Source organism: Neovison vison, chromosome 7 (assembly GCF_020171115.1).
Source record: "Neovison vison isolate M4711 chromosome 7, ASM_NN_V1, whole genome shotgun sequence".
NCBI lineage: Eukaryota > Metazoa > Chordata > Mammalia > Carnivora > Mustelidae > Neogale > Neogale vison.
The window spans coordinates 201,019,576-201,037,033 of NC_058097.1; the positions used below are offsets into that span (position 1 = coordinate 201,019,576).

Genomic DNA, 17,458 nt, shown 5'->3' on the forward strand with positions numbered 1-17,458 from the left:
ACCAGCTGAGCCTCCCAGGTGCCCCAAACATGCATAAAGCACTTCTGCTTCATTGTGAAGTATGCTCTTGTCTTGAACCAATACTTCTGCAATTCAGTTGTGAAGTAAAATAGCTGCTTTGGGGCGCATGTGGATGGCCAGTCATTTAATTGTCTGACTCTTAATTTCGGCTCAGGTCATGATCTTGGGTCATGAGATGGAGGCCTGCGCTAAGGCTCTGCACTGGACAGGGAGCCTGCTGAAGATTCTCTCTCTCCCTCTCCCTTTGCCGCCCCACCTTCTCATGTGCAGGCGCTCTCTCAAATAAATAAATAGATAAACAAACAAACAAACAAACTGCTTTTTTAATGGAACACCATTTTTAAGTGAAAGCAGACCTCATAAACAAACTAGTTAATCAGACTCAGCTACTTGGAAGGTATTTTCTTGAAAATGAGCAAAGTGAACCTATCACTTCAAGGGAAACAACTGAGACATATTTTTGGCCAATGACAAATAAAATTTGATCTTTCAAGTGAAAATTAGAATTTTGTAAAATGTGTTTGTCATTATAAGCTTCACAGCTTCCCATTTCTTAAGGAATTTTCTGAAGAGATCAGTGGTGATAGTAATGATAACAATCTTTTAAATTATATAATAAAAAGTATATGACATTTGAAGCATTAGCCTAACTCAGTGACTCAGTGTTTTCCAAATGACGAATGCATGATGTTACAAAATCATGCTAGGTAAAAGATCCATTCAAAGAACAAAATAGACCAATGGATTGGATTTTTATTTTTAACATTTTATTTTGAGATAATTTTAAATTTGCAGGAGATGCAGGGATAGTACATAGAGTTCCTGTATTCCCTTTGCCCAGCTTTTCCCAATGTTAACATCTTTCTTAGCCATGGTACATGTATCAAAACTAAGAAATTACATTGGTACAATATTATTAATTAAATTAAAAGCTTTATTCATGGAGCACCTGGGTGGCTCAGTCGTTAAGCATCTGCCTTTGGCTCAGGGTCCTGGGATCAAGGCCCACATCAGGTTCCCTGCTGATCGGGAAGCCTGCTTCTCTCTCTTCCACTCGCCCTGCTTGTGTTTCCTCTCTCACTGTCTCTCTGTCAAATAAATAAGTAAATAAAATCTTTAAAAAAAAAAAAAGACTATTCAGATTTCCCAGTTTTCCCACTGTTGTCCTTTTTCTGTTAATTTTAATATATAACAATGTTACAAAAGCCTCCTCCTTTTTTTAACCTCATATCTTCTTGAGTCTAGATTTTTTTTTAAGATTTTATTTATTTATTTGACAGAAATCACAAGTAGGCAGAGATACAGAGAAAAGGTTGGGGGAGGGGGAAGCAGGCTTCCTGCTGAGCAGAGAGCCCAACAGGGACTCAATCCCAGGACCCTGAGATCATGACCTGAGCCAAAGGCAAAGGCTTAACCCACTGAGCCACCCAGGCACCCCTGGATTTTTTTCATATACTCAACCAAAATCATATTTTGCAACAACTTGAGTAGGGAAGCAGAAAGGGGAATCCTGTTGTCTTATATTAGCCAAACATTAAATAAGTCAATCAAAGAAAATTATCATATGATAATTCCTCTCTGATATGAGGAATTTGAGAGGCAGGGCGGGGGTTAATGGGGGGTAAGGAGGAAAAAAATGAAACAAGGTGGAATCAGGAGGGAGACAAACCATAAGAGACTCACGAAATGAATTGAGGGTTGCTGGGAGGTAAGGTGGGAGGGATGGGGTGGCTGAGTTATGGACATTGGGGAGGATGTGTGCTATGGTGAGTGCTGTGAAATGTGTAAGACTAATGATTTACACAAACCTGTACCTCTGAGGCAAATAATACATTATATGTTAATAAAACGAAAATAATTAACCAATTAATTAATTTTTAAAAAGAGAGGCTTGCAGAAAGGTATGCTCTCTCCTTCATACTGCAGAAAGGTAAGAGTATGCCCTCTCCTTCATACTGCTGTTGAGAATGTAAAATGATACAGCCATCTTAGAAACAGACTTGCAGTTCCTGAAAAGGTGTGACATAGTGTTAGTTACCAGATGACCCAACAATTCCACTCCTAGAAGTTACCCAAGAGAAATGAAAACATGGCCATGTAAAATCTTGCACATAAATGCTCATTACAGCATCTATTCATAATACCTAAAAATTGGAAACAAACCAAGTCTATTAACTGAGGAATGGATGTGTAAAAGGTGGCGTATCAGTACAATGGGATCTTTTTAGGCAATGAACAAAAATAAAATATATCCATGCTACAACACGGGTGAACCTTGAAAACATTGTGGTAAATGAAAGGCAGGCACAAAAGGCCACATATTGTATGATTCCATTTATATGAAAATGAGAAGATATAAAACCATCATCAAGTAGAGCAGAAAAGTGAAAATACTTGAGACCATACAGAGTAATTGCCAGGCTGCCTTGTCAGCACACTGCTGATTTGGGGTCATGTATTAAGACAGACCAGTTCACCTGATTATATGATTCTTTCTGGGCATGTTTAGCTGGTGCAGTTTGGATTTTTTTTTTCAGATTTTATGAATTTATTTGAGAGAGAGAGAGCAGGAAGGAGCCAGGGGAGGGACAGAGGGTGAGAGAGAAGCAGACTACCTACTGAGAAAGGGCCCTGATGTGGGACTCAGTCCCAGGATCCTGGAATCATGACCTGAGCTGAAGGCAGACACGTAACTGACTGAGCCACCCAGGCGCCCTGCAGTTGGGTTTAAATAGGGTTGTAATTTTTACCAAGTGAATATGGCAGACTAGCAGCAGAGCACAGGAGTTAAGGGTGTGTGCAAGAACATGTTTATACAGATTGCCTATGGCATTTAAGCTGGGTAAGGAGGAAAGATAGACAACAGGACCCTGGGGAAAATTGAAACAGTGGAAGCAGCCTTGGATTGTAGGCCCTGGTGGGTCTAAAGGATTATTGTTGTTGACAAACCAGAGAAAATGAGCTGAAAAGATAGGCGGTAATCAGAGAGTGGGGAGCATGAAACTGAGATTAGGTATTGGTTGTAGTTATTGGTAATGGAAGATCTGGAGAAAGAACATTTGGGTGAGTAGCTAGAACAAGTGTGAGGACAAAATCATCGGAAAAGAGAGATTAGGGGATTGAGGCAGCCAAGATGTAGGAAAGAGCATATATTGAAACCACGGAGAGTTACGGCTGGTGTACTACGGGGAGAAGAGTGAATGAGGAGCTAAAATCAGGAAGTGAGCAAGGATGACTACAGGTAAAGATCCCAGCAACAGCAGGGAATAGAGGTTAATATGAACTCAGAGCATCAGTCCAGAATAGGATTTTTAGAGAGATGGAAGGGAGAATGTTCTAGAGCTAGTGATGAAAACAAGGAGGACACCTTCCCCATTTCCAGTCCAGCGGTGTGTCCCATAAGAGAAGTCCCCTTCTCTTATGGGAGAAAAACAGCCACCATTTGAGATAGTTACCCAAGAAGCCATGTCTTCAGTGGAGATGAGGTTTCAGCTAGAGGGTTTCTCAGTGGCACTAGACATGGGGTCTGTTTGTGCACCATAGGATGGTCAGCAACAACCTGGCCTCTACCCTCTAGAAATACTTTACACGCACGCACGCACGCACGCACACGCCAGTCACAACCACCCAAAATATCTCTAAATATTGCCAAATGTTTCCTACCTCTAGTTGGAACCACTGCTATATATCAACCACATTTTGAATTCTTTCAACATTTCTGAGATTCATTTTACAGAGATATTTAAAAATCAAATCAATAAAGTCAGGTGAAAATTTTGTCAAGATTGTTGTTCATAATAGTGGTTACTACGAAAGTGTTATCTAACAGGTGAGGCAGAATTTCCTTTATTATATTTCATTGGTATGGTACACTATTCTTGTTACAAAAACATTGCGAACTATTGTATTTAGATTTTCCTTCCTGCATTAAATAAAGTTTGCATTTTGTAAAAACAAAATTAGAAATGGATATAAAACCAAAATATATGTGGGTATTATGGAAGGCACGTATTGCATGGAGTACTGGGTGTGGTACATAAACAGTGAATTTTGGAACACTGAAAAAAATTAAATTAAAAAAATAATAACTACCGCAAAAAAATAAAACACTAAGATTATAATTTTTTTTTAATTTTTTTAAAGGGGTACCTGGGTGGCTCAGTGGGTTAAGCCTCTGCCTGGCTTTAAAGATTTTATTTATTTATTTGACAGACAGAGATCACAAGTAGGCAGAGAGGCAGGCAGAGAGAGAGGAAGGGAAGCAGGCTCCCCGCTGAACAGAGAGCCCAATGTGGTGCTCGGAATCGTGATCCGGCCAAAGGCAGAGGCTTTAACCCACTGAGCCACCCAGGAATCCCTAAAATTGCAAAATTTTTAAAGGGAAACAGGAGAATATCTGCTCCAACACAGTTAGTAGAGTAACTGAAGTTAGCAGAGTAACTTCACAATCTTAAAGTAGGCAGAGATGTCTTAGCTAGGACCCAGAATACATTAACCATAAAAAAGTAATAAAATACACTTGATCACAAATACTTCATTAATAGATACCATTAAGAAAATAAGTAAGCAAGAAAATATTTACCGTACATATATCTGACAAGTGACTTGTATACATAAAAAACAAAACAAAACGAACCTCTTACAACTCAAAAACAAGTTGAACAAACCTGGATGAAAATACTTGACCAGGCATCTCATAAATGGCAGTATACAAATGATCAGTAAACAAATGGGAAGGTGCTTAACAGTAGTAGTCCTCAGGGAAATGCAAATCGCAACCACAGCGATATTCTACTGTCTGTCTCCACTAGAATCCATGAACCGAAGCCTGGTCATACCAAGTGCCGGTGAAGACACGGGGTCACTGGAGCTCTCATACACTGCTGCTGGGGGTGGGAATCGTACCAACACTTTGGAAATTGGTCTGGCAGTTTCTCATAAAATTAAACATACATCTACCCTGAGACCCAGCAATTCCTCTCCTAGGTGTTTGCCCAAGAAAAAGTAAAACGTGCTTTTTTACACAGACTTGTAACAAGAATGGCAGTGTTAGCCATAATAGACAAAAACTATAAACGACCCAAGTGCGAATGTTCAACAACAGTAGGATGGACAAAGGGTGGTGTATTCATAGAATGGGATTCCACTTGGCAGTAAGAAGGAATGAACTACTATTAGATGCAGCACCCTATGTGAACCTCAAAAGATGATGTTTAAAGAAGCCCAGCTAAAATAGTGCATACCATATGACCATGTATATGGAATTTTAGAATTGGCAAAACTAACCTTTGCTGAAAGAAATCAGAACAGTGCTTACCAGAAAGGGCAGTGTAGAATTGTTCGGGAAGGATCACAGAGTTTTCCTGGAGCAATGGAAATGGTAGAGGTCCTGAGGCAGTTGTGGCTTGTTACACACATAAATGCATTTATCAGCTCATTGATCCGTGTACTGGAGATCTGGGCATTTCACTGTGTTTAAATAATTTTTTTTTAAAAAATTAATCTATACAAATTTACTGGCATTCCTTAGGCCCTCCTGCTGGTATCTTTTTACACTTTTGGAATAGTTTGGCCCAACTTTATTTTTAGAGCTAAAAATGCTAGGATAGCTAGCCTCATGTTAGGTTAGAAGGGGTAGGGCTAAAAGGAAAGGTTCCTGGGAAAAATTAAACTGAGACCTGAAAAATGAGTGCCTTAGGTATGTGTAGAAGCATGAATGAGCATCCAAGAAGGGGGAGGGGAGCATGTGAAAATAAAGGCCCAAAGACAAGACAGTACAGGTGAAGTGTCAAATTGAGAGGAAGAAGGGAGGCAGAGGTGAGCATGGGCGGGGGGTACTGCTACCTGCCTGGTTCTTCTTCAGGAGAGCTCTGCGTGCAAAAATTCCTCACTTTTATGTGAAAACCTTTCATGAACACACAATATAATAACCTGTAAAATCATATCTATGATGTGGCTTGATTTTGATGCATCTAACAAAAACCAAGGAAGTATTTGGTAAGAATATTGATAGAGTTTAGAAGTCGTTTACAAACTTAGTATTTCTTTTGGTGTGATTTTTTGATGATATACATTGGGCCTATTTTTTCTTGGTTTTCAGGGTTCAAAAAGGATTCTTCGCTCCAATGAGATCATCCTTCCAGCTAGTGGACTGGTGGAAACAGAACTCCAATTAACCTTTTCTCTCCAGGTGAGAATCTAACTCAATCTTAGGTCACTAATGTCCAGTCTTGTTCCTAAATAGTCGTTTAATCTGGAGACTTGTTTTATCCAAGAGCAGCCATAGCACAATGAATTAAAGTCATCCAATGAATTGAGCATTCATTCATCTATAGCAAGCCTGGAGGGCCAAAGCAATGACTTAGCCAGCCACAGTGAGGATGCTGAGACGCAAGTTCTTTTCCTTTTCCTTGGATAAGGCTGTTAGCCTACCCATCCTTTCTCAGCCTGCCCTCAGCCCCCTTACCTCTCCCTGGTAATCTGCAGTCCACACCCCAGCTGAATTTTGCCCTTTCAGTCTCACTCTGCCCCCCATGTTGTAATCAGTTCTTCCCTTCTCCTCCTTATCCCTTTTTAGTATGTCTCTCTCTCATTGTAATCCCAGGAGCCCAAATTGAAGCACATGGAGAAATGCTTGGTCACATGGCAAGGAAAGAGGCAATTTTCTTCTCTTTTCTTTTCTTTCATTTTCTCTTCTTTTCTTTTCTTTTCAAGATTGTATTTATTGGAGAAAAAGTGAGAGAGAAAGCACGAGCTGGGGGGGCAGGTGGGGTGGAGGGACCAGGAGAGGGACAAGCCGACTCCCCCCTGAGCAGGGAGCCAACAAAGGGCTCAATCCCAGGGTCCCAGGATCATGAACTGAGCCAAAGGCAGATGCTTAATTGACTGAGCCACCAGAAGGCAGTTTTCTGAATATATGTGTACTGTAGAGCTGCATAGTGAAAGTCAGGCACTAAGCAGAACCAGACCCTGAGCAGCACCTTAATGGTGGTTCATTCACCCCTGCTTCCCAGCCTTGTAAAGCCAGGAGACAGTGAGGCCCAGTAAAGTTGCACTGTGTATCCTCCAGCAGGACCAGAGCCCACCAAGGACCCAGTTGCATTTTGGGTTTTTTTTTTTTTTTAAGATTTTATTTATTTATTTGAGAGAGAGAGCACAAGCAGGGGGAGGGGCAGAGAAAGAGGGAGAGGGAGAAGCAGGCTTCCACGGAGCAGGGAGCCAGATGTAGGGCTTGATCCCAAAACCTTGGGATCGTGACCTGAGCCAAAGGCAGGCACTCAACCGACTGAGCTACCCAGGTGCCCCAAGACCCAGTTACTTATTAACAGTATTTGACTCTTTTGTACTTGGCAGTATCCTCATTTCCTGAAGCGAGATGCCAACAAGCTACAGATCATGTTGCAAAGGAGAAAGCGCTACAAGAACCGGACCATCCTGGGCTATAAGACCCTGGCTGTGGGACTCATCAACATGGCAGAGGTAAGAAGAACTGTCTCCAGCCCTTAAGTCGGAGAGCCAAGAGAGACACTAGGCCCAGCCAGTTGAGCTCAGCAAACGATCTTCCCAGCCTACTACCTGTGTGTTCTATTTTATTTACAAGTCAGTTCTATACCTCAGGAGGTACTTTCTCCCTCACAGAATGTTTTTCTTTCAGTTTAAAAGAAAATTCAAACTTACAGAAAAGTTGTAAGAATAGTATAAAGAACTCCCATATACCCTTCCCTTGGATTCTTCAGTGCTAACATGTTAACCACATTTGCCTTATTTTCCTCTCCCTGTATAAACATTCCTGCATATTCTCTGAACCACTGAGAGTAAGTTGCAGACATGATGCCCTATTACATGTTAACACTACAGTGTGTTAATTTCCTACACTTGATCTTAGCCAAAAGGCCGAGAAACGATTAATTTCCTAAAAATAAGAATACTCTCCTGTGTGCTCAGCACCATGCCCGCCCTAAAGATAAGCACATTAACACTGGTACAGGATCACCGTCCTGCCCACAGTCCCCATTCACGCTGTGCCAAGTGTCTCAGTCATGTCCTTGACAGGCACAGACTTTAATCTAGGATCACGTGTTCATTTAGTTGTCGTGCCTTTTTGGTCTTCAGTTTTCAACAGTCCCTCAGATTTCCCTTGTCTTTCATTCCCTTGACTTTTTTTTTAAGAGTACAGGCTAAGAAAGAAAGAAAGAGAGGGAAAGAAAGAAAGAATCCAGGCTGGTTACCTTAGAGAATATTCCTTAGTTTGGGTTTGTCGGATGTCTTCTGACATTTTTGGCAGAATTACCACAGAAGTAATGCTGTGTTCCTCCCAGTGCACGGCGGGCAGTGCTGCACGTCAATTTGTTCCATTTCCGGTGAGGTTAGCTTCTCTTCCTTGATTAAGATGATGTCTGTCAGCATTTCCAACCCAAATTAAATACATTTTTTGTATTTACCAATGAAAAAATATGTTATAGGCAGATGTTTTGTGATGTTTATGTAACAACCTTTTCTCTCCTCATATGTTCACCAACTAAGTTTAGCATCTACTCATGATTCTTGCGTGATTCAATTATTATTTTGATGCTTGCCAGACAGTGACTTTATAATCCCGTCATTCCTGCTGTATTATGAGTTTGCTTTCTGTCGTAAGACAGAGCTTTCTCTTCTTCACCATTTATTGATTGGTTCATTTTTGGTATTAATTATGGACCTATGGATTCCTGTTTAATTCAGGGGCTTAATCTGTAACTGTCATTAGTTATTTTGATGCTCAGATTATCTCAGATTTGGCCAGTGAGAGCCCCTCCAAGCTGGTTCCTATATCTTTCTTTTTATATGTCCCACCATTCTTTATATATTTCTTTACTTTCTGGTACAAAATATCATCTTGTACTTTTCCTGACCCAGCCTTGGAATGAACTGATTCTCTGAAGGGTCCTGTTTCCTTTCAGTGGAGCATGGTATTTAGAAACCAACATGTGGGTACCAGAAGTATTCATTTTCCCAAGTAGGGTGTCATTACTTCTACTCCCTCTCAACAGATAGAACTAGAAAATATATCTTCATGTGTGTATATGCCCTCATACATATGTACATACATGCATCATGCCCGTTTCCCTGTCTGTGTCTGTCTGTCCGATCATGAGCTCACATTCCAATTAATTCCAGCCCAACACCATTGGGCTTATTGTAGCCTTTCCCCTTTCCACAGCTCTAATTCCCTCCAACAGAATGAAAGTAGGCTTCCATTATCCTCAGTGTGTTTGCTCATTTGTATAATTCCCTTGTGTGCCAGGTGAATCCTCTCAACCCTGAAACAGGGAAAGAAAAAAGGGGTCCCAAATCAGTTTTACTTTTTATTATGTTTTTAAGCTGAAGCAATGCTTTATTGTGACTATAAAGCACCAATTCAACAAGGCATTGATACTGGGAATTCAATCAAATATCTTTTTGAACAGATATGTATTTAGCAAGCCCACCATTTCAAGTTCTTAAAAACAAGTACTCAAATCAAGAATCAAACAAAGCACGAGGGCAGTTTTTAAAAATTACACATTGTGGCACCTGGCTAATTCAGTCAGTGGAGGCTGCAATAGTCTTGGGGTTATATATTCACACCCCACGTTGGGTGTAGAGAGCACTTAAAAATAAAATCTTAGGGGCACCTGGGTGGCTCAGTGGATTAAGCCTCTGCCTTCTGCTCAGTCTTGATCTCAGGGTCCTGGGATCGAGCCCTGCATCCAGCTTTCTGCTCAGGAGGAAGCCTGCTTCTCTCTCTCTCTCTGCCTGCCTCTCTGCCTACTTGTGATCTCTCTCTGTCAAAAAAAAAAAACCTTAAAAAAAATTACACCATCATGAAGGCGTATGTGTGTGTGTGCGTGCGTGTGTATTCTGTATGTGTCTGTATATATATATATATATATATATATATATATATAGTACAGTAACAAGGCTTTCTGATCTATAACTTCCTGCATATCCTTCAGAAACAAATTAGTATAGATAGCAACCATAAAGGGAAAAAATGCTTCCTTCTGTGGAAATAAAGAGCCGATCTGAAAGTACATCTCTGCAGAAAATCCATTCATTACCCCCTGTGAAAGAAGCCGAATATGGATGGATATCCTCCCAAACACAGCAGAGTTTCTGTTTCCAGAGGTTCTGCTTCGGCAGGGGCCGTGACGCACATTCACCTCACGCATCACAGTGCGTGTCCCAGCGAAGCCTTAATAAGGTCAAGTGAAGGAGCCTCTGTGAAAAGGGGTGTTGTCATTTCCACCCAAATAACACAAGCTCTCAGGAGCAGAGGAATTCAAGGAAGACTGCTATCTCTCTCCTCTCCTCTTCCCCAAGTTTTCTTGTTTGTAATCTCCCTACATCTGTAACCAAAAGATCATTCAGTTCAGTCCTTTTTCAAGGATTTTGGGAAAGCAGTCTGTGAAGAAAATCCCTTTAGTGGGGAGGGGTGTTCAGTCCTGTCAAAGCTCTCTATCCGACAAGCTCCACAGGAAAACTGTCCTGTCTACAAGGTATCAGTGCTCCTCCTGGCTGATTCCGGTCAGCCAATGGATTGCCTCATCTAACCAGTAGAATGGCATTTCATTTGACTGAAATTCTTTACATATACACGTGTATGTATTATGTTTGCAGAGTTTCATCACAGGAAAGGAAATTATGTCATATATTTTTTGAGGTGTAAGAGCTCAGTTTGACTATACTACGAAGAGTTGTTCTTTAAATGCTTTGTCTGCAGAGGTTTTACATGATACTTGTAGATTTTCAGAGCAGGCCCCATTTAACTAAAGTCCTGTCAACATGTCAGCAGGGATTTTCTATTGATTTCCTGCTCCTGAAAAGCATTAGCTTGCTCCTCAAATCTGGCCACATGAAATAGTTGACATCCATCACAGTCCTGTCTGGAGAATCTGGTGGCTTCCCATTCCCCATGTGGCTGGTGCCAGGAGGCTTTCCCCCTGTGCAGAGCTCAGCGACTGCCACCTGCCCAGCCCCCACGCAGCCGGCCCACAAATCAGTTTTAACTTACATCTACTTTACTATGTTGAATAGGAAAATTTTGTGACCTTAATAAATAGAATACGTGAGACAGTCCCAGCCCATCTGTCTTTCCTCTTCGTGCTTTGAATCAGTATGAAGAACTGTAGGAAGTGAAGTATTATGGACACCACAATTCCCCACCTGTGTCAAGCCCTTCCGTTTTCTCAGGTCCTGTAGGTCCTTTTCCCCATTGCCAGACACAGGTAACTACCGTCTGCAGTCTGGCCCCAACCAGCCAGGAGAACTAGTTCTCTGTCAAGGACTAACACTAAAATGTAGTCCTGGAGATTAGCCATCATTTTAGTCTTGAGTCTTGATCTTCGTTTTTAAGCACAGGGCCTGACCAGTGACAGGGCCTGACCAGGCTGACAATTCAAGTAAGACCTTGAAGGTAAGAGGAGAACAGTAACCTTGGATTTGAAAGGTAGTGAGAAAGAAAATGTATCAGCACAATCCATTCCCATTGGCTTGCACATCCACTTGGATTTATGAAAATAGACGACTCACCTCCCTTAGTAAGGCGTCTGCATTGCTGCCCTGTGGCCTCAGGTGATGCAGCACCCTAGTGAGGGTGCCCTGGTGCTCGGCCTGCACAGCAACGTGAAGGACGTCTCCGTGCCTGTGGCAGAAATAAAGATCTACTCTCTGTCCAGCCAGCCCATTGACCATGAAGGAATCAAGTCCAAGCTGTCTGGTAAGATGTATGTAGTATCGGGAGAGCCCTGTGGGTCAAGAACAAGCCCATCATCGGCTCCCCATCCTGGGAAAGCTGAACAAGACAGGCCTAAAACATTTCTATGAAAAAAGTGTAGAGATCCCTGAGAATAAAATGTGACCTACAATGGCTGTGGCTCTCTCCTCTACCCCAGCCATATTTCCACCTGACGGGAGCCATGACTGCAGCCAACCCAGCTCTCTTGGGCCAGATCTTCAGATCGCAAGGTTGTCTTACTAAGGTGTCTCTTTCCAGATCGTTCTCCTGATATTGACAATTATTCTGAGGAAGAGGAAGAGAGTTTTTCATCAGAGCAGGAAGGCAGTGATGATCCATTGCATGGGCAGGTAACTTTCCACAGCCCCTCACGTGTAGCGTCTGAGAAATAATTTCAGACCCCTCTGGGATTTCCCAACTTCATTCCATCCACCTACCCCCTTAGGACCTGTTCTATGAAGATGAAGATCTACGGAAAGTAAAGAAGACCCGGAGGAAACTAACCTCGACCTCTGCCATCACAAGGGTGAGCCTCAAAGGTCCGGGGAATGTTTTAGCTGAGATTTTAATTTTGAAAGTAGGAGGGGAGTGGTGTATTGAAACTTCCTGAGGTCTTTTTTAAAATATGCACATGAAGGTTCTGGAGGTTCTGATACATCCCTTTATCCACTCCACCAGCGCCACCATGTAATTAAGAGTCACTGTTGTAGAGAAGCAGTGTTACTTATAGGAGCGTGTTATATTTTTCAGGTTATCTCGGGATAGAAAATAGGTTGAGAAACCTTGTTTTAGACTTTGCAACAGGTAATGCTTCCTCAAGAAGCAGAATGCCTCGGGCACCCCTCGTCCCCTCTCCAGGTGACTACTTCAAATTACGTCCTACCTACTACATAGACAACACAGTCTTTTCTAGGGCTATCACCATTTTTAATCATTTTAACCCAGAAATAATAGGCTAGTACTTAGAACTGGGTTTGGTAAGGTCTAATTACATTGAGTATCATTCCTGCCTTAATGGATCCATAGTCTTAGAAGCCAAATGCCTTTGAATTGTGTCTCCTACATAAGATGTCCTCAGGAGTCACTATTTTTGGTGAAATTAGAATCCTGGACTAAGACACTTAATACCTGGATTTCTAGGTTAACTTTGGGTTGTTGTTTTTTATTTTTATTTTTGTTTTTGCTTTTTAAATTAAATGTAATTTCATTTTAATTGCAGTATGGTTAACCTACAGTGTTACATTAGTTTCGGGTGTGTAATATAGTGATTCAGCAGTTCTGTACATGACTCCGTGCTCATCGTGATATGTGCAGTCTTAATCCCCTTCTCCTGTTTCACCCATCCCCCTGCCCCCTCCCTCTGGTAACCATCAGTTTGTTCTCTATAGTTCAGACAGAGTCTGTTTCTCGGTCTAGGTTAACTTTGATGCTGGAGTTCCTGTGCTAAAGTGTGGGAGAGTCAAAAGTGCTAGAAACCCAATTTCATTTTTCCCCCGCATATCCTGATTGTCTAGAGTAGAACTAGCTTAGGGACCCCAAGAGCAGAGATTTCCATCACCTGCAGGAATGAAATAAATGTCAACCAGACCTTGCAGATGTGTTGCCCCTGAGCCTGGCATTCACGGTGAAACCACACTGTCCTTTCTCCTTGCCTCCTTAGGCATTACTGGCCTTAAAGTCCTCAAGACTGTGGCCTTGATTTCCCCCATTAAATAATGAATGACTAGAGAGGTGAGAACTGGTTTGTTGTCCTCAGGTGTCTAATCCCTGCTTGGCACTCCAAAGTGGCCTGGGTAGGGCATGTCCCCAGGGCCTCAGACATCTTGTGCTGTTGTACTTACAATGGGGAGAGGTTGGAGGAGCCCTTTGTGTTGTAGCTTCTTCCGTTAAGTTCTTCGGGCTCCGTAACGGTGGAGAGACCTGCTGGAGCTTTTTAAGTCACCTTTCCCTGTGGTCTCGGATGAACCATAGCTTTACCCTATTACATGACCAGAATTCAGTGCTCCTATTAATATCCTCTTCTTGAAAGGTTGTTCTTTGTTTTTTGTTTTTGTTTTTGTTTTAGCTGCAGGCTCTCTCCAGTCAGAGTACCAAAGACTTGGAATGGTTCTTTAGTTTCTGTCTCCTTTTGTACACATGCATTCTTCTCTCCCTACCAAGAATACTTTGTTCTAGATACACTAATTGATTTGCTGCGTTTTTTCTCTGCTGTGGATACCCTTTCTACCTTTGGAACCCCTGCTTTTTTTTTGAAGGCCTGGCTCAGTCTTACTCGCAAGTTAGTCTCTTCCATCCCCAGATGGCAAGTCTGTCAGGCAGAAGTACTTCGGACCAGTCATTGCGCCTGGAGTTAGAGACATAGAGAAAAGAAAGGCCTAGTCCGTGCCATCAAGGAGATCACGATGTCTCAACACAGACAGCATCTAAACCAGCTGCTGCAACACAGTAGAGTAGGTGCTAGAAGATAGACCTTGGCGTAAGGGACAGCGATGGTGCGCAGGGGAAAGTGGCCGACTCTGGGCAGGAGTGCCAAGAGATTGTGCAGACAGGGCACAGGATACGCTCTGTAAAGACTCCCAGGAGTACTGCGGCAATGCCGCTCTTTACAGAACTATCAGCAGTTTCCACTTGAATAGACGGGGGAGGTGTTCAGTGGTGAGGTGGGGCTAAGGGGCAGGCAGGGCAGTCCTCAGACAGACCCACGCTTAATGCCGCAGCTTTCTTCCCTGGGCACTGGGGGCCAGTGAAGACCCCTGATTCGGGCAGTAGCATGATGAGGTTTGCGTTTGTAAGGATCACTGTGGGCTCTGGAGAGAACAAGACCGGAAGCTAGCTGGGAGTGTGAGGCTGAGGGTGTGGCGGTTGAAGGCCGTCGAAGTGACCCACAGGGCTGTGGGGAGAAAGGCCTGAAGGACAGCAGTGGTATTGCAGAGGAAGAAGAGAGTCGGGGTTAGTAAACACTGGTCTATGAGGAGAAAGGGGAGGGAGACACTCTGGGTTCAGATTCCTGTGATCGGGGGTTGTGATAATGGTACCCAGGATGGGAACACGGGGAGCTGGTGATAAATTCTTGGGAATGCTGGGCTGGAGGTGCCTGTGTGGATGCAGCCGGAAGTCATCAAGCAGCACCACGTATCTGAAGGACTGGAGAAAGGGAGGACTTGGAGGGGTGTGGGAGGTGCCCACACTCGCCGCCCACAGCCCTGGGGTCCGCTCCGCATTAACCACGCGCGTGCCTGCTTCCCTGGGGGGTTTTACATGCCGGAGGATAGAAGCTGTTTTCCCATCTTCATGTCTTCCCACAGTGCTTTGCAAAGGAAAGAGTGGGCTCTGGATCACTCCGTTGGCTTAAACTGGTCGTCGTGCATGGGTGGGTGTTGTTGAGAACTTCTGTGCCATTTGTTCCCACAGCAACCTAACATCAAGCAGAAGTTTGTGGCCCTCCTGAAGCGGTTTAAAGTTTCAGATGAGGTACGACCCCTTACTCCCGAGGTTGATGGTGAGTAGAATTCCCTGAGTTTCACCCTCGTTCCTGGGGTGCATTTTTGCCTGCCCCTGGGAGTCGGGACTACAGGACCCCCAAATGAGAGAATAGCTAAAGAAGGGCTTTAAGCTACATAAAAAGAGAAAGAAAGGATTCGCGGTACCTGCAGGGAGGGGGAGTGTGGTTATACTGGACTGTCGGCTAACGCCACCCTTCTGGCATGGGGCATTAGTAACGTCTGGTGGTTGTTTGGTTTTCCCTCCTGTCAGAGGGGGGGATCATGGTGCACAACGACCTGTGAGGTAGTTGAGTGTCCTCAGTGGTTGGCCACTAAGTAACCAAGAATCAGTCACGGATAGAGAAGCAGTGTCCTCCCTGGGCTCTGACCAGCCTGGTGCCAGTTTTCGTAGGCTTGGCTTCTCAGTGCGCTGGAGAAGAGATGCAGAGGAAGATTGTTCAGAGGTTTCTTTGTCCTTCTGTGGGCTCCTCAGGAGAACAGGACCAGCCTGCAGGGGGTCCCAGTCTTCTGGGTTCCCTCGCACCTGTTCTCCGGCAGAGGTCCTTTAGCACTTCCACGTTTCTTCCTTGTGCCAGGCCCGTAGCATGCAGTGGCAGGGAGACACTGAAAAGAAGAGGTGGTCTCACCACATCCCTGCTCTCAGGATTGGGTCACAGAGAGGACACCAAGGTTACCCCAATGAGTGTGAAGCTATGGCCTGTCCCTTAAGGAGGATGAGTTAAGGAAGCCAGTTGGTACCCATCTAGGAGGAAAGAGTTGCCCATCTACCATAGCTGTTAACAGACGTAACCCCAGACTCAAAGATCTTTTTCCCCCATAGGTAGGTTTTGGCCTGGAACATGTATCCCGAGAGCAGATACGAGAGGTGGAAGAGGACTTGGACGAACTGTATGATAGTCTGGAGATGTATAATCCCAGCGACAGTGGCCCTGAAATGGAGGAGACCGAGAGCATCCTTAGTACTCCGAAGCCCAAGCTCAAGTGAGGCCCAAACCTCTTCCACCAGGTTGTCTCCCTGCGTCTCTCTGAGCCAGAGTGACCTCCTAGACGCCCTCCCTCCCGCCCCCTCCATTATCGGGGTATCTTGGCTCCTCACCCTCATGGAACCTCCAGCTGTCCAGATAGAGATCACTGTTTTTGCCTCTAGCTGACAAAAGTCCTGATAATCTCGAGTCCTTTGATCCAGGCCCTGCTGGGCCACCCGCTGCCATGTCCTTCCTCAGTGGGCATGTCCTTCAAGCCCGGGTTGTCAGCCTTTCGTGCACACCATCACGACCCAGCCCTCACGAGCTGCTGCCCTGGGCCCTGGTGGCCACTGACCCTGGCTGTGCTTCTTTGCCGCAGGCCCTTCTTTGAGGGGATGTCGCAGTCCAGCTCACAGACGGAGATTGGCAGCCTCAACAGCAAGGGCAGCCTCGGCAAAGACACCACCAGCCCTGTGAGCAAGACCAATGGCTGTGGGGGTCGGGGAGAGGGGCCGGGGAGTGTTGGGGCATAACACTCTGGGCACTGTGCTGCTGGCTCACCTTGTGGTGCTGAAAGAGCGGGCTCTCCTTTTGTTTCAACCTTGGGTATCCTGACCGGTCCTCCTGGGAGCTTGGTTCTCATGGGCATTGCTGTGGCTATTTGGGTGTCCTTTTTGGTCAGTTCCTGCCACAAGAAGGAGCCTTCCCTCCCAGAACACACAGTATTAAATTTCTCCCTCAACATGCATCACATGGTTGCTGGGAATATGGCATCTTGCGGTGATAAGTAATGGTGCTTTCCAGGTAGAGAAAGAATGCAAAGAGGCAGGAAGCCCACAAGGTCTAATCAAAGATGCCACATAGGCTTTATTCAAAGACGCGGGCAGTACTTACAAAGAATTACAAATTACAAATTTGACGGGCAGATTTCCATTTCGGCTGGTGACTGAGAAGAAAGAGTTGCTCTCTCCTGTAGTACCCAAGAGCCCAGCGTCATCCTGGACCATGCTCTGTCCCTGCTTGGGAAAGCTCTACCTGTGGCAGTGGATCAGAGGTTGGAGCCTGGGTTGATGCTGTATCTATGTCAGGCCCTGGGGAGCTGTTCTTCCCGTTGTTACAACTAAAGGAAGGAGGTGTGCATGGTTTTAGTGCAGTTTATGGTTGCAAGCACAGTGTCTTTTCTGTAGATCAAAGAAACTGGATCCTTTAAGTCC

The 17,458-nt window shown here is 44.2% G+C and overlaps 1 protein-coding gene across 2 annotated transcripts in view; it reads left to right on the forward strand.

Moving 5' to 3' along the window:
* Window positions 1-17,458, forward strand: part of PACS1 (phosphofurin acidic cluster sorting protein 1) — a 141,884-nt gene that overhangs the window by 105,141 nt on the left and 19,285 nt on the right. For both annotated transcript variants that reach the window (XM_044259730.1, XM_044259731.1), the window contains exons 3-10: window positions 6,122-6,211; window positions 7,375-7,500; window positions 11,614-11,758; window positions 12,035-12,126; window positions 12,222-12,302; window positions 15,188-15,247; window positions 16,100-16,260; window positions 16,624-16,717. In XM_044259730.1, the coding sequence (XP_044115665.1) occupies window positions 6,122-6,211; window positions 7,375-7,500; window positions 11,614-11,758; window positions 12,035-12,126; window positions 12,222-12,302; window positions 15,188-15,247; window positions 16,100-16,260; window positions 16,624-16,717 (849 nt within the window). The remainder of the gene's footprint in view (window positions 1-6,121; window positions 6,212-7,374; window positions 7,501-11,613; window positions 11,759-12,034; window positions 12,127-12,221; window positions 12,303-15,187; window positions 15,248-16,099; window positions 16,261-16,623; window positions 16,718-17,458) is intronic.